Source organism: Caenorhabditis briggsae (assembly GCF_000004555.2).
Source record: "Caenorhabditis briggsae complete genome, chrII, whole genome shotgun sequence".
Lineage (NCBI taxonomy): Eukaryota > Metazoa > Nematoda > Chromadorea > Rhabditida > Rhabditidae > Caenorhabditis > Caenorhabditis briggsae.
In genome coordinates this window covers 3,641,907-3,663,875 of record NC_013486.2, presented here as the reverse complement: position 1 = coordinate 3,663,875, position 21,969 = coordinate 3,641,907, and the positions used below count along the sequence as shown (strand labels likewise).

The following is a 21,969-nucleotide window of genomic DNA, read 5'->3' as shown; positions in this document are numbered from 1 at the left end:
TGAATTTTTGTTAAATATTTTGGATTCCATGAATGATATAAAAAGTTGAATATCTGAACTTCTGAATTTCTGAATTTTTTCTTTTCCGAATTCCCGGATTTCAGAATTCCTTCAACTTCTCCAAAAGTTTTTTTTATTCTTCAAAAGTTGCAAGAAAAAAGAATCATCTATACATAGAAGAATTTCAATGAGTCTAGAGAAGAGTCATCAGTTAATTAATGAAATTTCATTCGAAATGGAATGCTCGTCCTTATAAACATTACTTCCGTTTTTCAATACACATGCTCGAAGATTCTGCAGACAACGCCTTTTTATTCAGAAGACCTCTGACGTCGCTTTTGGGCGGACGCCTTCTTATTTTTGGATAAGATCAAAGAGATGTAGTGGAGACAATTGAATTCAAGGAATAGCAATTAGTTTTGGAAGTTCAAGAGTTTTTATATTTCTTGCAAAGATGCAGACATCTCAGAATCTTAGAACCTCCGAATTTCAAAATCTCAGAATCTCAGAATCTCAGAATCTCAGAGTCTCAGAATCTCAGAATCTCAGAATCTCAGAATCTCAGAATCTCAGAATCTCAGAATCTCAGAATCTCAGAATCTCAGAATCTCAGAATCTCAGAATCTCAGAATCTCAGAATCTCAGAATCTCAGAATCTCAGAATCTCAGAATCTCAGAATCTCAGAATCTCAGAATCTCAGAATCTCAGAATCTCAGAATCTCAGAATCTCAGGATCTCGGAATATCAGAATTTCAGAATTCCAGGATTCCAGAATTTCAGAATTTCAGAATTTCAGAATTTCAGAATTTCAGAATTTCAGAATTTCAGAATTTCAGAATTTCAGAATTTCAGAATTTCAGAATTTCAGAATTTCAGAATTTCAGGATTTCAGAATTTCAGAATTTCAGAATTCAAAAAATGAAGCAAAACATGGAACCAACTTTTGAAAAAAGGTCGTACCACTATCAGACTCTGCAATTAAACTTTCAGGAAGATCAAATTAAATTTTAGCTTTCCAATTTTCTCATTTTACGATGACTCAAAAGAAAGAGGGAAAATTTAATTGATACTTCCGTTTCGGAAAAAAAAAGCAGGAAACTGTGGGTTGGGAGAAAAAAAGAAATCTGATAATTAAAAAAATAAACAGATCGCTTTGTTTTTTGAGAAAAGTGGTTCTGAAATATTTTTCAACAAAACTTTTGAATAAATAAATTATCTTTATAAGCATGAAAAAACAAAAATTTTCAAAAGAAAAATCAATCCAAATACAGGATATGAAAATTTGTTTGGTTTTCAGAAAAACGATATACAAAGAAAGGGCACAGAGACAGAAAGCAATTTTGATTCACAGGGAAAGTGGGGAGCATGAGGGATTTTGGAAATCTGGAAAAATGAAAAATCAAATTAGTTTATTGGCTTTGCAATTATTATTCTGGGTGACTGGTGGGACGTTTCCTCCATTTTTATTTTGGCTCAACCTTCTTGGCTTATCAGTTCCATCAGGGGTACAAACCAATAGTGGGGTCTTGGAGAATGCTGATAGAGGATTGCCTGGAAAGATAGGAAAATGTTGGTTTTTGAATTTAGAAAACTGGAAATTTTGGTATGACGACCGGAACTTCATGGCTACCGTATTTGCTCTAATAGCGGCTTATCTTATACGTGCACATAAAGCAATTATTCCTATCAGAGATATTAAAAAGATTTTCAACTATCAAATCGTTTATCATAACATCCGAAATATTTTATCAGTTGACAAATTTTTGATAACTCTCATGGGAACCGAAATAATTGAGCTTAAACTGTGGAGGCCCATTCGCTCTAATAGAAGCCCATTCAAACTGTAAAATTTGATCTCAATTAACTCGGTTCCTTGAAAAGATATCTAAAATTTGTTAACTAGGAAAATATTGCTGATATTCTGATAAACAAATTATCTGTTGACAAAATTGCTATATCTTTCAAACGAGCCGAAATAACTGAGATGTTATTTTCCTTACCATCCGACGGATTAGATCCTCCACCTCCAACAGGACCTCTCGGCGTGAATGCATTGATCATAACCGCAGCTGTACCCCTTCCAACTTTTGCTTCATTCGCTTGCAACACTCTCCTTCGTTTCTTTGGAAGTTTCGATCTGGAATTCCAATTTTTGAAGATTTTTGGAGAACAAAGTGTGTGTCGTGTGTTCGCTCGATCAATAAATTGGAGTTACAAAATGGAAAAATATTTTGTCGGGGAACATAACATGATTTAATATCAGTGATTACGTTATAATCAAGGTGTTTATAGTCTGGTTTTTTAGACATATTTTTTTCGTCACCAAATCCAAAACATGGAAAAAAATGGGAATGTGATCTTATAGAAAATTGGAAAGTAGTGGGGATTCGGGGGATTGAAGAAGAGTGCGGGATGGAAATTTTCGGAACTATAAAGTTTTCAATTTCCAGAATCTTGGAAACTATCAAGTTCTCGAAAATCAAAATTTCAGAATATTCCGAGTTTTTCGAATTTTTAAAAAGAAAATTTCCCACCGGAAGTTTTTATTTAATATGATTTTTCGCAATATTGAGATTGATCAGTTTTTTTCCTAATCATTTCGATCCTAATCTCTATTTGAAGAATTTTTTTGAATCAATTCGAGTCGAAATTTTACTCCAGAACATGGGATTTTTAGAAATTCAGAATTTATGAAGTTCCGGACAGTGTGGGGGCCCTTCTATTACAGGTTTCTTTAACAAACTTTTCAAACTCACCTAGCCTGTGCATGAGAGTAGAACATTGCAAAATTGGAAACTATAACTGGAACCGGAAGAGCAATAGTGAGCACTCCCATCAGAGCACAAACTGATCCAACCACCCGTCCTAAAGACGTTTGGGGCACCTTAAAACATTCCTTCCGTGAGCAAATACGCTCCATAGGAAAAGAGAACTCACCAAATCTCCAAAACCAATGGTACAAATCGTGATCACGGCCCACCACAATCCCACCGGAATCGATGAAAACTGGTTATTCTCATTGCGTTCGACTCGTTCCGCATAATAGACCAGTGCAGCAAATATTACAATACCCAAAAGAACAAAGAAAACTAGCAGAAATAGCTCTTGAGCTGAGGCTTTAAATGTTTGAATCAGGATTTTGAGTCCAGTGGAATGTTGAGTTAGTTTGAAGAGACGAAGAATTCGGATGATTGAGAAGAATTCTACAGAATCTCTATTGGATCCAGATAGGGCTCTATCGAGAGCCCAGTCGATGTAGAAAGATACTGTAGCGATGAAATCAATAATGTTGACTGGAGTTTTCAAGAATCGGCCCAGGTTTGGGCAAAAGACCATTCGGACGAGAAATTCTGCAGAGAACCAGATGTTACAAAAGAGTTCCACGTAGAAGAATGCGGGGTGAGCTCTGGAAAAATTCATATTTTGAATCTTATAATTTTAGAATCACAGAATCTCAGAATCTCAGAATCTCAGAATCTCAAAATCTCAGAATCTCAGAATCTCAGAATCTCAGAATCTCAGAATCTCAGAATCTCAGAATCTCAGAATCTCAAAATCTCAAAATCTCAGAATCTCAGAATTTCAGAAAATCAGAATCTCAGAATTTCAGAATCTCAGAATCTCAAGATCTCAGAATCTCAGAATCTCAGAATCTCAGAATTTCAGAACCTCAGAATTTCAGAATCTCTGAATCTCAGAATCTCAGAATCTCAAAATCTCAAAATCTCAGAATCTCAAGATCTCAGAATCTCAGAATCTCAGAATCTCAGAATCTCAGAATCTCAGAATCTCAGAATCTCAGAATCTCAGAATCTCAGAATCTCAGAATCTCAAAATCTCAAAATCTCAGAATCTCAGAATTTCAGAAAATCAGAATCTCAGAATTTCAGAATCTCAGAATCTCAAGATCTCAGAATCTCAGAATCTCAGAATCTTATAATTTTAGAATCACAGAATCTCAGAATCTCAGAATCTCAGAATCTCAAAATCTCAGAATCTCAGAATCTCAGAATCTCAGAATCTCAGAATCTCAGAATCTCAGAATCTCAGAATCTCAAAATCTCAAAATCTCAGAATCTCAGAATTTCAGAAAATCAGAATCTCAGAATTTCAGAATCTCAGAATCTCAAGATCTCAGAATCTCAGAATCTCAGAATCTCAGAATTTCAGAACCTCAGAATTTCAGAATCTCTGAATCTCAGAATCTCAGAATCTCAAAATCTCAAAATCTCAGAATCTCAGAATTTCAGAAAATCAGAATCTCAGAATTTCAGAATCTCAGAATCTCAAGATCTCAGAATCTCAGAATCTCAGAATCTCAGAATCTCAGAATCTCAGAATCTCAGAATCTCAGAATCTCAGAATCTCAGAATCTCAGAATCTCAAAATCTCAAAATCTCAGAATCTCAGAATTTCAGAAAATCAGAATCTCAGAATTTCAGAATCTCAGAATCTCAAGATCTCAGAATCTCAGAATCTCAGAATCTCAGAATTTCAGAACCTCAGAATTTCAGAATCTCAGAATCTCAGAATCTCAAAATCTCAAAATCTCAGAATCTCAGAATTTCAGAAAATCAGAATCTCAGAATTTCAGAATCTCAGAATCTCAAGATCTCAGAATCTCAGAATCTCAGAATCTCAGAATCTCAGAATCTCAGAATCTCAGAATCTCAAAATCTCAAAATCTCAGAATCTCAGAATTTCAGAAAATCAGAATCTCAGAATTTCAGAATCTCAGAATCTCAAGATCTCAGAATCTCAGAATCTCAGAATCTCAGAATTTCAGAACCTCAGAATTTCAGAACCTCAGAATTTCAGAATCTCAGAATCTCAGAATCTCAGAAGTTAAGAATCTCAGAACTTCAGAATCTCAAAATCTCAGATTTTCAAAACATTGAAACCTTGAAAGCTTGGGATTTTGAAATCTCAGAATTTCAGAGTTAAAAAATCTCAGAATCTCGGAAATCCCAGAATCTCAGAATTTCAGAATCCCAGAATCTCAGAATCTCAGAATCGTTTTTAGGCCGTTTAGCGTGGTGGCCTGGAAAAATTAGCTTGCGAAAGTTAGGCTACCATGGCCTAGAAAACACATCAGGTGTTGTTAGGTCCTTTCTGGATCATCAACTACGGTGGCCTAAAAAAATCATGATGGGAAAGTTAGGCCAACTAACCTCGTCGCCATTTTCCCCACATATATCGTGTTCAATTGAATTTTGCTCGGTCCATTCCCAACTCCGAATCCACTTCCAATCGGAATACTGCTCAAATTGCCCATATGTGTCGAGATGTCAATATCCGGAATCCGATAGTTCGGGTGAGTTTTCAAACAGAAGCACACAATTGAGATGATCACAAAGATGATATTGACGAGAGATACGCCTGGAAAATAGGTGGAAAAATCCTGGGTTTGTCAGTAGAGCGCATTTGCATAGTTAGGACTGTTTTGTTTTCCACACGGACAATTAAGGCTTCCATTCGGGCAGGAAATTAAACCGACTGACCGACCGCTAACCGGCGGTCGTCAATATTCGACCGACCGAAGTGGAAGCCTTGCGGTCAACTTAACGGAGAACTAGAGACGCACTACTAGTTTTCCAAGACAAAGTTTCAAAAAGCGATTTTCCAAAAACAAAATGTTAGTGATTATTATCAAAGCGAAAAATTTGCAGATAATTTCAGCCCGGTTTGCATGCAATTGAAGACGTGGACAACTGAGATGTTTCCAGAAAAAAAAAACTAAAAATGACACACATGAAATGAAAATTTTTTTGCAGTATTTTTGGGACAAAATTCTTTATCGATTTGAGACAAGTGGACACAATTATTTGAAGCATGTAGGCAAATGAAAAAATGAAAAATAAGAAAGAAAGTAGTAAATTTCCAATGAGAACCCGTTGAGAAACTTGTGCAAGAAAGTAATTTTGTAGTTTGTAGTTTTTGTAGTTTTCGTAGCCTTCGATTAAGCCATCAACTTTGCAGCAGAATTATCGTGGTTCGGAGGTCCGCCATTGGCATTTTTGAAATTCGCGGGTGGTTGGTTGAAAGTGGCCGATGAGCTTTTCTTTCGATGTTTCCCGTGATGAGATTTGACTCCGAGATGCATTGGTTTCACTTCGTGTGCCTTTAAATATTGGCATTATTGTAGTTTTTTTATTAGAACATTGGATTCGGAAGAATTCCCAGTATAGGAGGGCCGCCAAATGCCAAGTTTGAGCTAATTTTTCTTGGATCATGTGCCAGATATTTTTTTAAAGTCAACTAACAAAATCTTGCTGATATTATGATGAACAATTTATCAGTGGACAACTTTTCTCTATCTTTGACGAGAAACTAGATAAATTGACTCAAAGTTAAAAGTTAGGAATATCTCACCTGCAACACTCTCCTCCTCTTCTTTGGCAACTTTCCTCTAGCTTGAGAATGAGAATACAGATTTGAAAAATTAGACACAATTACTGGAACCGGTAGAGCAATTGTGAGTACTCCCATCAAAGCACAAAGGGATCCGACGAGCATTCCCAGGTAAGTTTTGGGCACCATATCACCGAAACCAACCGTTGAGATTGTCACCAACGACCTGGAAGTTGTGTTCTTTTTGTATGTTTCAGTCAACTTTTGGAATTTTCAGGATCCTAAAGCTCACTTCAGTTGACAAATTTCCAATCATTTTGAAAACTGTAGAGAGTGTAAAATAGACCTAGATTGAAAAATTTGCATTCACAGAATTTTTCGAAAATTCCAATTTTTTCAGATTTTACCGGTTTCCGAAGGGTACGCCGTTTTCAGAACATATTTGATCACAACTTTCTCAATTTTCTGAATTTTAGCTGAAGCACAGTTTGTTTAGTTTTTCACATTCCGAGCTTCAAAATGAGTATAAACACGACTAGGCTCCGCCCACTTTTTTTGGCTTTAAAGGCACATGGAGGTCCGAAAAAATGAAGAAAATGAAGAAGTATGGTTATGCTCATTCCGTAGCTCTTAACGTCAAAAACACAGAACCCACTGTGATTTTCAGCATCTTCACAGGGCCCTTCTATTGAAGGGCTTGTTTTAAGCCCAGCTTTACAAAAAGACTTACCACCAGAGCCCTAAAGGGATACTTGTGAACTGATTGTCCTTGTTCAATTGACTCCGTTCCGCATAATAAACCAATGCGGCAAAAATGACAATAGCTAAAACCACAAAGAATACCAGAAGACTCAATTCTTGAGCGGATGCCTGTAAACTTAGAAATATCAAAACTTTATAATTCTCAATTCCTCACCTTAAATGTCTGGATTAGAATTTTGAGTCCAGAAAAGTGTTGCGTCAATTTGAACAGCCTCAGCACACAAATCATGGATAGAAAGTCCAAAGTGACAAGGGATCCTGAAAATTTCGGAATTTCTAGAATTTCCCGAATTCTGAAACGATTTACCAGTCTGAATCAGAATGGCATGTAAGAGCGATTCAAAGAAGAATGCTCCCGTTGAGACGACGTCAATAATTGTTAGTGGAGACCTGACGAATTTGTGGAACGACGGACAGAAGATGCTTCTGATGAACTGGAAATTAGCAGACTTCAAAGCAAATGCGCTCTGTTGAAAACGAACCAATTCAAAAGTGAACCAGATGTTGCAGATGAGGTCCACATAAAAAAAATTCGGGTGCGGTGAGGTCACTGGTTTATCAGTTCCTATCGTTTTGTGATAGTTTTTGAATCCGTTCTCATCCACAACTCGCAGGGAGTAGAAGACTGGAAATTTGAAGTTTTTTATTCGGAATCTGAGAATTCAAAAATTCAGGAAACTTCTGAATTCAGGAACTTCAAAATTCAGGAACTTCAGATATCAAGAACTTAAGAATTCCGGATCTTCAGAGCTCACGAACTTCAGAATTCGAAAACTTCGGAATTCGGAAACTTCAAGAATTTCGATATTTCAAATTCCAAGAATCAAAGAATCCAAGAATCCAAGAATCCAAGAATCCAAGAATCCAAGAATTCAAGAATCCAAGAATCCAAGAATCCAAGAATCCAAGAATCCCAGAATCCAAGAATCCAAGAATCCAAGAATTCAAGAATCCAAGAATCCAAGAATCCAAGAATCCAAGAATCCCAGAATCCAAGAATCCAAGAATCCAAGAATTCAAGAATCAAAGAACTTCAGAATTTTTTCTAGATTATAGAATTCTTTTCCTGAATTTTCCAATTATTTTCAGTTTCAAAAACTCACCATCAATATCCGGAATTTGAAACGATGGATCGGTTTTCAGGATGAACGAGCACGTGGAAACCAAAATGAAAGCTACGGAGATGCATGAAATCGCCTGAATGAATGGAAAAACCGTGTCGATACCGGTTCTTCGGAAAACCAAAATCCATAATCAATGGGAAAGAAACAGGAGTAGAAGTGAATAGGAATTGAATAGTTTTCTCTTTTTTCGTATCTCTTTTCGTATTTTTTTTCAAACCAAAAAAACGAATCTAAGACATTGTTAGGTGTTAGGTTTATCACAACAGCATGCAGAATTAGAGATAGGTACTTGTCATAGCGTGCAACATTTGGGGATTTTGTTTGGGACTTGGGAGAAGCACATAAAATTTGGTTTTTGAAAAACTAACCCTTGCATATTTCGAACTGTATGGCTCATCGAATAGACTCCACACTCGCGGTTTTAATCTTTGCCATTGTGATAAGCTCCCCGAGTGAAAATCGTCTTCCCAACCGAATTTTTTCGCTATCTGGAAATGTGCAATTATAAGATTTTGAGATTTTGAAATTCCGAGGTTCTAAAGTTTAAAAATGTCAATATCTACGAATTTAAGATTCCGATATTCTGAGATTCTGAGATTCTTTTGATAATAATCGAAGAATATAATGTTGAAAATAGAAGGATTCTGGAAATCTATAACTCCGGGAACTTGAAAATATGAAACATGAAAAGAATCAAGATTTTCAGAGTTTAAGAATCTCTGAATTTTGGAAATCTAGAAATTCAAGATTCAGTATTTTCGAATTTTCGGAATATTAGAAATCTCAAAATCAAAAAATCTGATATTGTAAAAACATAGGATTCTGAAAGTCTGAAATTCCGAAAACTGGAAATCTGAAACACGAAAAAATTAAGAAACTCACAATTTCCGAATCTCGGAGTCTCCACAATTCAAAATTTTTGAATTTTAGAATCTCAGAATCCCAGAATCTCGGAATCTTGAAATTTCAGATTCTCGAAATCTTTGGAATCTTAAAATCTCGAAATCTTAGATACTTGGAATCTCAGGACCTCAGAATCTTAGAGTATCTGACACGCAGAATTTCAGATTTCGAATCTTCAGAATATTTTTTTTTTTCTGAATACTCGACTTTCAATGTTGTAACTTTTTCCAGCTTTCCATTTATGCCTTACCTCTTCCTGTGACGGTGGATCCCCATCCAAATCCAATGATTCAATTACTGCCAACGTCTCCTGTGTATCCCTATGCTGTGTATACGTCATCCAACAACACGGTTCCACCTGCAATAATATCCCAAAAATTACAGCGTTTTTTCAGCATTCAGAACAAGTATTACTCATTATTGTTCCTTTAATAACAAAAAACAAAATGACGACTTACTTGATTAGCGTCGAGTCCCCAAAACTCGAGTTCCTCTTCGAATAATGGACCACAAACGTTTGTGGGATAATGAAGTTTACCTGGAAGAGAAAAGCATATTTCAGGATTTTCTAGGTCAACTCACCAGTCCTATAATAGTTCATAATCATGGAAAACACTCCTGGATGTCGGTCGAAAAAGTATTCATTCAGCACTGGATCATAATTTGCCGTATTGGGAGTCAGTCTGGATAATCGAGTGGCCGGAATCTTTTTTAGGACGTGACTGTAGGTTTCGTGTCGGATGCCGCCCACATTTAGGATCACCCGATGTTCTGTGTCCATCCAGGACTGAAAATAAAAGTAGATATGAATAGTAAAAATTTGAAATTTGTTGTATAGCCTATGAATACCGTAATTCGTTTAATAGAAAATCATCAACTTCGAGCTTTGTTATCTCGATTCCTCTGAAAGATTTCAAAACACTGTCAACTGATAGAATATTTATCATAATATCACCAATATTTTATTAGTTGATAGATTGTTGATATATTTGATAGGAATTGAGATACTTGAGCTCAAAGTTAAAAATAAGGTGCCCTCCTATTACAGGCTTTAATGTCGGTATCTTATAGAAAAAGGCTTGCTTTTTGAGACCCAAATATTTTAAGCCAAAAATTTGATTTTTGAAGTTTTCAAAAAAAAAGTTTCTAACCCACAAAAAACGGAAAATGTGAAACCGGAAATGAACTTTTTCTGACTTCACTGAGTCGAAAAAAAGAAGGTGTCAGAGGTCAGAATCCAATAAAAATCCAAAAATTTTAAAATTTTAGAATTTTCGTGGTTTTTAGAATGCGAAGTTTGGGATTCTTGAACCAAATAATCTAATAGTAAGGAAGTCAGATTTTCGAGGCCGAGGATTCCGAAAATCGAAATTTCGAATTGGTAGAAATTCGAAAACTCAGACACTCAAATTTCGGAAATTCGAAAACTTTTTGACATCATAAAATTCGTAATTCAGACTTTTAGAATCTCAGAATCTCAGAATCTCAGAATCTCAGAATCTCAGAATCTCAGAATCTCAGAATCTCAGAATTTCAGAGTTTCAGTATTTTAGAATCTCAGAATCTCAGAGTTTCAGAATCTCAGAATCTCAGTATCTCAGAATCTCAGAATCTCAGAATCTCAGAATTTCAGAATCTCAGAATCTGAGAATCTCAGCATCTCAGAATCTGAGAATCTGAGAATCTCAGAATCTGAGAATCTCAGAATCTCAGAATCTCAGAATTTCAGAATCTGAGAATCTGAGAATCTCAGAATCTCAGAATCTCAGAATCTCAGAATCTCAGAATCTCAGAATCTCAGAATCTCAGAATCTCAGAATCTCAGAATCTCAGAATCTCAGAATCTCAGAATCTCAGAATCTTAAAATCCTAGAATCTTAGAACCTCAGAATCTCAGAATCTAAAAATCTTAGAATCTTAGAACCTCAGAATCTCAGAATCTCAGAATCACGGAATCACGGAATTTCTGAGTCTCTGAGTCTCTGAATCTCAGAATCTCAGAATCTCAGAATCTCAGAATCTCAAAATCTCAAAATCTCAGAATCTCAGAATCTCAGAACCTCAGAATCCCAAAATTTCAGAATCTCAAAATTTCAGAATCTCAGAATCTCAAAGTTTCAGAATCTCAGAATCTCAGAATTCCAGAATCCCAAAATTTCAGAATCTCAAAATTTCAGAATCTCAGAATCTCAAAGTTTCAGAATCTCAGAATCTCAGAATCCCAGAATCTCAGAATCTCAAAATCTCTGGACCTCAAAATTTGAGAATCTCAGAATCTCAGAAATTTGAACTTTCAAATTTTAAATTTTTCAATTCAGTACCTAGAATTCCTAATCAAAGATTAGAGAATCTACAATTCCGAAAACCAGGAAATGCAAAATGCAAGACAAAAAAATCTGTAAGTGACAGAATATCCACCTCTCTAAAACTTTGGAGGTCCCATACAACACAAAACTAGAGAAAACAAGAAAAAGAAAAAAGGAGAGAGGACATTTTTTGATATATGTATGCACAGGAAGTCGCCAATAAGCATACGTTTTGAGATGAATGGGGTCGAGAAAGTTTTGAAGCAAAAAGAGCACAAAAAGACAGAGAACTCTCTATATATTCTGTATCCGTTCCTGGTAGAGATTATCTATAGGGGTCCTTTGGGAGAAATTTCTGGAAGAGAAGAACGAGCAAATGAGCAAAAACAAAACAAGATAAAATTTTAGGAGGAATACAAAAAAGCTTGTTGAGGAGCTTGAGATAAGTGATGAGCAATTGGGAGCTTTGAAAGTAAATGTCTCAAAAAACAGAATTAAAAATAACTTAAAAATAATTCTCGGAATTTCAAACTTTCTGAAGTGAGTTTTGATTTTTCAAATTTTAGAGTAGTCAAACCAAAGGTTTAAAATTCGAAATTCGAAAATTTGAGAATTCCAGAAGTCGAAAAAAAATGAAGCCAGGAACATGAAAGTTTTGAATTATCGATCTCAAAACTTTATACATTCTCTGAAGTTTAAAATTCCGAAACTAAGATATTCAGAAACTCGAAAATTAAGAAATTCAGAAGATCTGAAATTTTGAAAAAATTCAGGAATTTAAAAACTCGTCAATTCAGAAACTCAGAATTTCAGAAATTCTGAATTTTAGAAAATCAGAAAGCCGGAAGTGCAGAAATTTTGAAATTCGAAAATTGAAAACTCAAAAATCTGAATCACAGAGTCTTTGAATTTTAGAATTTCGGAATCTTAGAAACTCCAAATCTCAGAATCCCAGAACGTCAAAATCTCAGAATCTCATAATCTTTCATTTTGTTAGAATTTTAGAATTTCTTAATCTCAAAATTCCTGAGTTTCAGAAATTCAAAAATACAAAAATTCAAAAAACCCCGGAAATTAAAAAATTCGGAAATTCAAAAATCCTGAAATTTCTTAATTTCTTAATTTCTGAAATTCAAAAATTCAGGGGTTCAAAAAATAGTATCGAAAAACTGGAAATCCTGAAATCCAAAATTCTCAAGTTCTTAAACACAGAAATTCTTGAATTAAAAATTTCAGCTTTTTCGTGTAAAATGTCAAAATATAGCATTTTTTTGGTTTGGAGTTTTAGACTCAACTATCTAAAACTCTAGCTGAAAATCTGAGATTTTATAAATACAAAAAACAAAATTCCAGAATTTAAAAATTTGGATTGCAGAATTTAGAAATTCTGAATACTATCTGGTTTCTAGCAAAACATTTAAGCTTTCAAAAATCCAAAAATTGAAAGTGCAGAATTCAAAAAGGATCCAAATTTTAAAACTTCAAGCTTTTTTAAAGTTAAAATTAAAATGGACTATTTTCATAAACTCAACATTCGGCTTTATTCTTAAAACCCTATGAATGGAAATTTTGGAAGTGGGGACCTCCTATAACAAGATCAAAAACTCTATGAAATTCCGGTACCGCGAGAACATTTCCGGGTGATTTAGTATGCGTGCAAGGTTAGGGAAGAAGGGAGAGAGAAATTCAAAAAGGAGCATCCCATGGAAAGAACTTTCCGGACAGCTAGAAGCTTAGAAACAACAGGGAAGAAGACAAATGATTCTGGATTGCTTAAACTTTTCAAAAAAAAAAGTAGTGGACATATGCCAGAAGGCCAGAAGCCAGAAAAAGAAAGGGGGTACCAGAGTAATGATGTTGCATAAAGTAATCCGGGTTTAGGAGAAGGGGGGAAACAGAATGATTTGAAAAACATGAAGAGTTAGAATGAAGAGGAAGAAGAAGACGTCACGTCTTCTCATTTCTATTAGGTAACGTCTTCTAAAACGTCTTCTGAAGTCAACGGCAAGTTTGTCCCCCCCTCCCACTAGTTGATGAGCTCCTAGGGTCTTTTCTTCTTCTTTTACTAGACAAGGGAGGAGCAGAAAAGCAAGAGAAGGATGCACAAAATGAGCTAAACTTTTTCCCGTTTTTTTGTTCAAGTCGTTTATTTTATTTCATTTTTTTCTCATCCTTTTGTTCATCTCTCTCACTCCTCAGCTATAAGTTTTTGATTAAGTGAATGGCTTCAAATGGTTCCAAGAGCATTACAGCTGAAAAATAAAAAAGGGGCGTGGCTTGGGAAATAAATTATAGTAGTGGGTAAGGGAGAGATTCCGAATCGAGATATGAAAAAAAATGGATGGGATCTTTTTTTTTCTGCCTCCTGATTCAATTTTTTTAAGAGACAAGGGTCACACAGAAGAAGAGCTCAGAAGAGCAGTCACTCTATCCAGGAAAAAGAAGAAAAAGAAGAGTAGAAAGAACGGGAAAGCAATTTTCAGAGTTAGGGCATATAGAAATATTTATGTGTCAGAGTTTCTTGTGCTCTTGGATGATGATGATGCTCAAACACTTTGGAAATAAGTGAGGAAGCACATCGTAAAGCTATCATAAAACAAAAAAAAACTGACGGGAGGGAAGAGAATGGGATGTGTTTTAGGAATGGGAATTTTTGAAAAAAGATTCAGAAGATCAGAATCTCGGGAATTCTCGAGAAAACAAATCATTCTGATAAAACTGAACATGTTTCAATTAAATTGCTCCACAAAGCAAGGAGATGCGAATTTTTAATTTAAATTTGAAAGTCGATAGACATCAAGGTTCTGAAAAATGATTTGAAACTTCCATGGGTCGGAATTTTCAGATTTTTTTAGTTTTGGACAGTGTTGAGCGGAATTCCGTCTTCCGTCTTTCGTGAAATTTTTTTCTTAAAAAATCGAAAATTATAAAAAAGTTCCAGGAACTCGGAAGTTTCGAATTCATGAAACTCAAAACTCAGAAAATCTTAAATTTTGAAAATCCAGAAATTCGAAAAATTGAAAAAATATGAATTTTTAGAAACTTTAGAAACGAATCAAATACGTTTTTTGCAAATATTAACCAAAACATCAAAAGAAATAAATAAGTCCTGTGTCAGCAAATCAAATAAAATTTAATAAAAGTTTTTCTTTCTCTAACCTAACCACTGAAACGGCAGCTGTCCAATAATCCGATTTTCTAGGTCCAAAAACAAAATTGGGTTAGTGTCCTATGCATTTGCCCTTTTCATATTTTGAAAGTTTGAACATAATAGTTGAAAAATAGACCATTAAGGATGGTGAGACAGCAAAAAATTGGGGGGGGGGGCAGTTTGGGGAACAAAATCGCGCCGAGGTTATGTAGGCCATTGGTTTTGCGCCCGCGTAGCTCAGCCGGTAGCAGCGATGTGATATGCTCCTTGTGGGTTCAACTTCTCCTGGGAAAAAATATGTTGAAAATTTTTTTAAATTCCTTTTAAGAAATCCATGACTTGATGTCGAAGACTAAAAGTAGGTCGCGTCCTCATTCTCATAAATCCATAAATCATTTTGGGCTCACGAGGTTCTTATCTACATAAAATGCTAATGAGGAACTTAAAGTAAAACGCTTTAAAGTAAAAAAAAACCACACCAAAATGACTTTTGATGTGGCAAATGGAACGATGAAAAACTAGGTGAGAAAATGAGAGGAGTTGGAGATGAAAAGGTATTTTGACAGCATTACACATTTGAGAATTGACAGAAGAAGTGTGTCGGTCTCCCAAGCCGCAGAAACAAAAATATCATCAACAGCGTGAGAAATGAGTTGATGATCAGGATGATAGGTGGACTGGAGTGAAAAATTGAGTGGAGTTTAGGGAAAAATGATAAGGAATTGGGGGATTTTGATAAAGGACATGGAACATCGTAGGTGTCTGGAATCGTGGAGTTCTCGATATTTTGATGTTTTAGAATTTTCTTGGAATCTTGGTATTTTGGTGAATTAGTAATTCTGAATCTTGCAAATACATCTCAGAAATTCAGAATCGTGATTTTAGAACTTTTAGGAGCATAACATTCTGAGTTCAAAAAATAGATTGCGGATTTCTCAAAAATTACGGTAACTGATTTGAGGAGAATTGTTGGTCTTTCCGGAATCTCAGAATCTCCAATTTTCAGAATTTCAAAAATTCAGAATCTCAGAAACTCCAACTCTCAAAATCTCAATGTCCCTGGATTTCTGAACTCGTGAATTCCGGAATGTCAGAATCTCAGAATCCCAGAATCCAAGGATCTCAGAATTTCAGAATCTCAGAACTTCAGGATATCAGAACTTTAGACATTGGAAATCAGATTCCCAGAATTTCAGAATCTCAGAATTCCAAAATGTCAAAACTTTCAAAATTTCTGAATCTCCGGCTTTCAGAATTTTAGAATGTCCAAATCTCAGAATATCAGAATCTCAGAATCTCCCAATCTCCGAATTTCATAATCTCCAAATCTAAAAATCTCAGAATCTTAGAATCTTAGAATTTCAGAATCTCAGAATCTCAAAATTTCGGAACCTCTGAAGTTCAGAATCTCATAATCTCAGAATGTCAGAATCTGAGAATCTCAGAACCTCAGAATCTCAAAACTGCAAAACCTCTGAATATCTGAATAAAATATAATTAAATTAGTCTTCATATTCTCCCAAAATGGACGTGGCTAATTAAACAGGTAAAAACTTTTCGAAGACATTTTTCCTTCTCCCACCAAAAAAGGAGTCAAAGTAAAGACAAAGGGTCATTTCAGAAGGAGACCTTTTCTCCATCTGAAGCCTCTTTTTTTCAAATATCAAATTTCAGTTAAGAATGAGCAATTTGGAGAAAAGACGAAATGTGGAGGAGTCTCCTCCACATTAGAGATTTCGCCTCCCATTGTGAATTCAATATGTTTCCTAATGGTTTTTAATCTCAGGTAGAGAAATGAGAAAAGAAATGTATAAATTCTGGAGGAATCAGAGGTTTTTGAGAGAGAGAGGGGGAGAGAGAGAGAGAGAGAGAGATAGGAAAGAAATGAGTAATGCTGAACAACGAAAGAGTCAGATTTCGTTTTTGTTCGGGAAACTCATGGGAGAGATAGGGGTTCATTTTCCCCACAGAAGTGTTCCTAAATTGAGAAAGGAGCAAAACATTGAAATTAGAATTTTTCGAAAAGGAGCATAGGGAAAAGGCAGATGGTTAATGTGTGTTTATTGGTCGGTTCTCTGTTTGGAACATTTTTCAATTAGATTGTTTGAAAAATCGTACATGTCTGGAGAGGAATCAGTCCATATCTGTCAATTCAATGTTTTAATTAGCAAATAGCCAAAAAGATTTTTAGAATGAATTGACCCAGATTGAGTCTCTAATTACCGGAAAAACTAACAGAATGCTCCCCAACCGTCAACTTTGAGGTACATTATTTCGATTTCCGTGAAAGATATCACAAATATGCCAACTGATAAAAAATTTACCATAATATCCCCGATATTTTATCAGTATGCAAAATTTTGATATCTTTTACAGGAACCGAGATAATTGAGCTCAAAGTTGACTGTATGGGTGACCTTCTGTTCCATGTTTTTTGTTAGAGGATATACGGTATGTTCAGAATATGGGATTTTGGCTTCTATTAATTCAAAAAGTTTACATTTCAGAAAGTGAGAGTTATTGGAAAATTACCACTTCAAGAATATAGTGTTTCATGAAAAAGGTTTTTGGGAATCGAAAAAAAATACTATGATAAATAAAAAGGAAATCTTACAGGTGATTTTTCGGAACACCTCTGGATTTTATGGCTTAAATTTCCAGCTGGCTATTGTACAGCTAATTTCAGGATAATAATAAATAAGCAGGATTCTACAATCGTAAAATTTCTGTAATCGGTTTCATTTTCCAAGTTTTCCGGTACAATTTTTCGATTTTCAAAATTTTTAAATAACTTTGAAAACTAGGAATTTCTTGAATTCTGTTGAAATCTGGAAAATTTGTAAAATTTATGAATTTTTCCAAAACTCTGGTTCATTTTTATTAATTTTTGAATAATCTTCATGATCATCAGCTGAAAATATTAGTTTGAAAGTCATGGGAATTTTACTTGTTTACTCGGAATCTTAAATTTTCTTCGGCTTTCCTTTAAATTTAGGAATCTGGAATTTTTCAAAAATACTCACCAATGACGTCTCATTCGAATTCTCCCGAGCCCTCCGATAAATCGAAGCGCGCATTTTTTCGGCACACAGATAGAATAGGAATACGGAGAAGGCAGAAGCACCAGAACCAGAAAATGAACCAGTTTAGAATGATAGGAGCGCGGTCCCTCGTCTGGTGGAGGAGCTCCAGGAGCTATTCTCCTTGTTTCGTTTTCCAAAAAGAGGGCACTCCTAGGGCTCTTCTTTTTTTTTGGAAGAGAGCAAAAAGAGCAAAAATACTAATTCCTGTCGTTTGTCTTTCGGACAAAAAAGAGACAAAGCAAGGAGGATTGGAATCGAAATTTTTTTTTTGAAATTTCCCTTTTTTCCTTTTCCCCATTAACACCACCCAAAAATGGGGGAAATTTCAAAGAGATTTTGGTGTGTGTTCGGATTCTGAATCTACTTTTATGACATGGAAGACGTCGTCTAATGGGATCCTTCCGATGGGATTGGAATAAGGAGAAGGAGAAGAAGAAATATGGGGAGAATAAGAATAAGAAGGAGAAGAAGGAAGCTTCAGTTACAGATAAAGAAAGTGCAGTTTGGAGGAAAATGGGGATGGATAGGATATCATGTTTCAGAAGAAGGAGAGCATCTCTCAGTGACACAAGAACATGTCATGTATCGGATAGCAAGAAGAAGGAGAAGAAGAAGAACTTTGGTAAGTTTCGAGTTTTTTGTTTGGTCTTCTCCTATCATTCAGATTTATTCTGGTTTTAGGGGAGAGGAGTTTGAAAGAGAAAAATGAAAAAAAAGGATGAAAAGATCAGAGTCCATGGAACAAGATATACAGACACACAGAAGGACAAAGTAATTTTCCAGATAGAAACCCAGAATAAAAAAGTCCAGAAGTTTAGGAAGTCATGAAGCCAGGTATTAGACAACCCAAGAGAGAAGGTTTTCAATTATTCAACGTTTGAAAATTCAAGATTTTTTGATATTGGTACAATCTCTTTTTTGAAGTTTTGGAAATTCTGAACTTTTCAGATTCTTGGTATTTTTTGAAATTCTGATATTTGGAATTTTCGAAAATTACAAAAGTTTCTGGGTTTTTCTGGGTTTTTCTTTTTTTTTTCTAAGTTTCTCATTCCCTGTAATGCCTGGAAAGAATCTCAAAATCCCAGAATCTCAAAACTTCTGAATCTCAAATTTTCAAAATCTCAAAATTTCAGAATCTCAGAATCCCAGAATCTCAAAACTTCTGAATGTCAAAATTTCAGAATCTCAAAATCTCAGAATCTTAGAATCTCAGAATCTTAGAATCTTAGAATCTCAGACTCTTCTAACTTCAAAATCTTAGAATCTCAGACTCTTCTAACTTCAAAATCTTAGAATCTCAGAATCTCAGAATCTCAGAATCTCAGAATCTCAGAATCTCAGAATCTCAGAATCTCAGAATCTCAGAATCTCAGAATCTCAGAATCTCATAATCTCAGAATCTCAGAATCTCAGAATCTCAGAATCTCAGAATTTCAGAATCTCAGAATCTCAGGAGTAAGAATTCTCGAACATGCGAGGCTCAGATTCTTACAAATTTTCCTCTGAAGTTTTGGAATTCTGAAATTTTCAAACTCATGAATTTTTCGATTTTTTAAATTTTTTATTGAATTTCTGATTTTTGGATTTCTTTTTGAATTTTTTGAATTTTCAGCATCTTCCGGAAATTTTGAACTATCCAGATTTTCTGGAACCCCAAAATTTCAGATTCTCAGAACTTCAGAACCTCGAATTCTCGGAATATCAGAATCTCATAATCTCAGAATCTCAGAATCTCAGAATCTCAGAATCTCAGAATCTCAGAATCTTAGAATCTTAGAATCTCAGAATCTCAGAATCTCAGAGTCTCAGAATCTCAGAATCTCAGAATCTCAGAATCTCAGAATCTCAGAATCTCAGAATCTCAGAATCTTAGAATCTCAGAATCTCAGAATCTCAGAATCACAGAATCTCAGAATCCCAAAACCTCAAACTTGTTAATTTCAAACATTCAGAATATCAGAATTTCCAGTAAATTGAGAAGAAGTGAAAACGAGAACCTTTAGAAAAATATCAAAAATCGTATTTTTAATCACACAAAAAAAAACAAAGGAACACCTGCATTTGTTTTTTCCAAAATGATTTTTTCCAGCATTTTTTTTTCAATCCACTTTCAAATTAAAATTTTCACTTACCTTTGTTTTCAGAAGCACCTTTTTCGGATGAATATCCCCGGCCATAGTATTTTCTTTTTCTAGAACAACTGCAACTTTGAATGACATCTCAAAAGAAAGAGAACAAAAAATGGAAGAAGAATAAAGAGTATTATTTTTTTTTTTCATAACGACCCCAAAAAACCAGAAGGAAATAACATATTTGGATCTTATATAGGGAAAAACGAGAGTAGAAAATTGGTGTAGTCAAAAAAATATGTTTTTCTATGTTGGCTTTATGGGTTACCCAGGGAAACCAAAGATGAGCCATAGAAAAACATATAAATCTACAGTGATCTTTTATGAGAGATGAAATTGAGCGTGATGTATAAAGACGGGAAATTTGGAAAGATTATGGACTAGTCCATAGAGCAAAGATACATGAAATATGAAGAGAATGTGAAATTTGTGTTCTCGAAATTCTGGAATTCCAGAATTCGGAATTCATTTAAAAATTTCTTTTCAAAAAATGAAGAAAAACAGTGTTCAAATCGTAGAAATAAGAAAAAAATTCAGAACATCTAAAAATAAACTCACGATCTTGAAAATTTTGAAATTTTGAACTTTGAAATTTTAGACGTTCAGAATATCAAAGTTTCTTAATTTCGAGATCTCATAATCTCAGAGTTTCAGGATCTCAGAATTTCAGAATCTAAGAATCTCAAAATTTCAGAATCTCACGGATTCATTGGATTTGAGGAATTCAGAAATTTGGAAATTCAGAAATTCGGAGATTTCAGAATCTTAGAATTTCAGAATCTCAGAATCTCAGAATCTCAGAATCTCAGAATCTCAGAATCTCAGAATCTCAGAATCTCAGAATCTCAGAATCTCAGAATCTCAGAATCTCAGAATCTCAGAATCTCAGAATCTCAGAATCTCAGAATCTCAGAATCTCGGAATCTCAGAATCTCAGAATCTCAGAAGCTCAGAAACTCAGAATCTCAGAATCTCAGAATCTCAGAATCTCAGAATCTCAGAAGCTCAGAAGCTCAGAATCTCAGAATCTCAGAATCTCAGAATCTCAGAATCTCAGAATCTCAGAATCTCAAAATCTCAGAATCTCAGAATCTCAGAATCTCAGAATCTCAGAATCTCAGAATCTCAGAATCTCAGAATTTCAGAGTCTCAGAATCTCAGAATCTCAGAATCTCAGAATCTCAGAATCTCAGAGTCTCAGAATCTCAGAATCTCAGAATCTCAAAATCTCAGAATCTCAGAATCTCAGAATCTCAGAATCTCAGAATCTCAGAATCTCAGAATCTCAGAATCTCAGAATCTCAGAATTTCAGTATCTCAGAATCTCAGAATCTCAAAATCTCAGAATCTCAGAATCTCAGAGTCTCAGAATCTCAGAATCTCAGAATCTCAAAATCTCAGAATCTCAGAGTCTCAGAATCTCAGAATCTCAGAATCTCAAAATCTCAGAATCTCAGAGTCTCAGAATCTCAGAATCTCAGAATCTCAGAATCTCAAAATCCCAAAATCTCAGAATCTCAGAATCTCAGAAACTCAGAATCTCAGAAACTCAGAATCTCAGAATCTCACGGTTTCATTAGATTAGAAAATTTTGTACTTTTTTCAGATTTCGAAGCGCATGGAGTTTTCAAAGTTTTTTTAAAAGTGAAAATCAAGTTTCAAGCTTCAAAATTAGTATAATCATTCAAAATTAGTATAATCATTCAAAATTAGTATAATCATTCAAAATTAGTATAATCACCAAGTTTGGTTAAAGATTAGTATATACTACGGTGATCCTAAAAACTGCTTCAAAATGGGTCAAACCTAGTCATGTTCACAGGTGATTCGCATGTTTTATTGAGTTCGCAAACGGATCCGTTTGGTCATGATTCACAATCGGATCGGATACGGAGCTCGCGAACGGACAGGATACGGATCAACCCGAATAATGTACTGCTATTTACTGAAAACGGTTCGCAAACGGTAAACTGCAAGTTTGATTAAATTTGGAGCAAAATTGACCAAGTTACGGTGGTTTTCATTTTTAGCTTTACAAAATACGAAATCACGGAACACCAGAAACCTAACATTCGAAATCTCAGCAATCTAGAATTTCGAAATGTTTCAATTTTATAGAACCAAATCAGCCTAATCTAAAAATTCTGCACAAGTTGTTG

General features: G+C 34.9%; 2 protein-coding genes across 2 annotated transcripts; one reads left to right on the top strand and one right to left on the bottom strand.

The window, feature by feature from the left end:
• Window positions 1–1,400: 1,400 nt before the first annotated feature.
• Cbr-shw-1 lies at window positions 1,401–9,922 on the bottom strand (the record flags this gene model as incomplete). The annotated part of the gene is made up of 16 exons (XM_002630216.1): window positions 1,401–1,552; window positions 2,002–2,138; window positions 2,758–2,885; window positions 2,993–3,407; window positions 5,173–5,233; window positions 5,261–5,378; window positions 6,377–6,578; window positions 7,083–7,222; window positions 7,269–7,372; window positions 7,422–7,548; window positions 7,597–7,739; window positions 8,218–8,311; window positions 8,607–8,726; window positions 9,392–9,499; window positions 9,600–9,679; window positions 9,724–9,922. 16 exons carry the CDS (start codon window positions 9,920–9,922, stop codon window positions 1,401–1,403), a joined length of 2,328 nt encoding a protein of 775 aa, XP_002630262.1.
• Window positions 9,923–18,071: 8,149 nt separating this feature from the next.
• CBG00687 lies at window positions 18,072–21,395 on the top strand (the record flags this gene model as incomplete). The annotated part of the gene is made up of 3 exons (XM_002630217.1): window positions 18,072–18,303; window positions 18,983–19,136; window positions 20,588–21,395. The coding sequence occupies 3 exons, from the start codon at window positions 18,072–18,074 to the stop codon at window positions 21,393–21,395; spliced, it is 1,194 nt and encodes a 397-aa protein (XP_002630263.1).
• Between the last annotated feature and the right edge of the window lie 574 nt (window positions 21,396–21,969).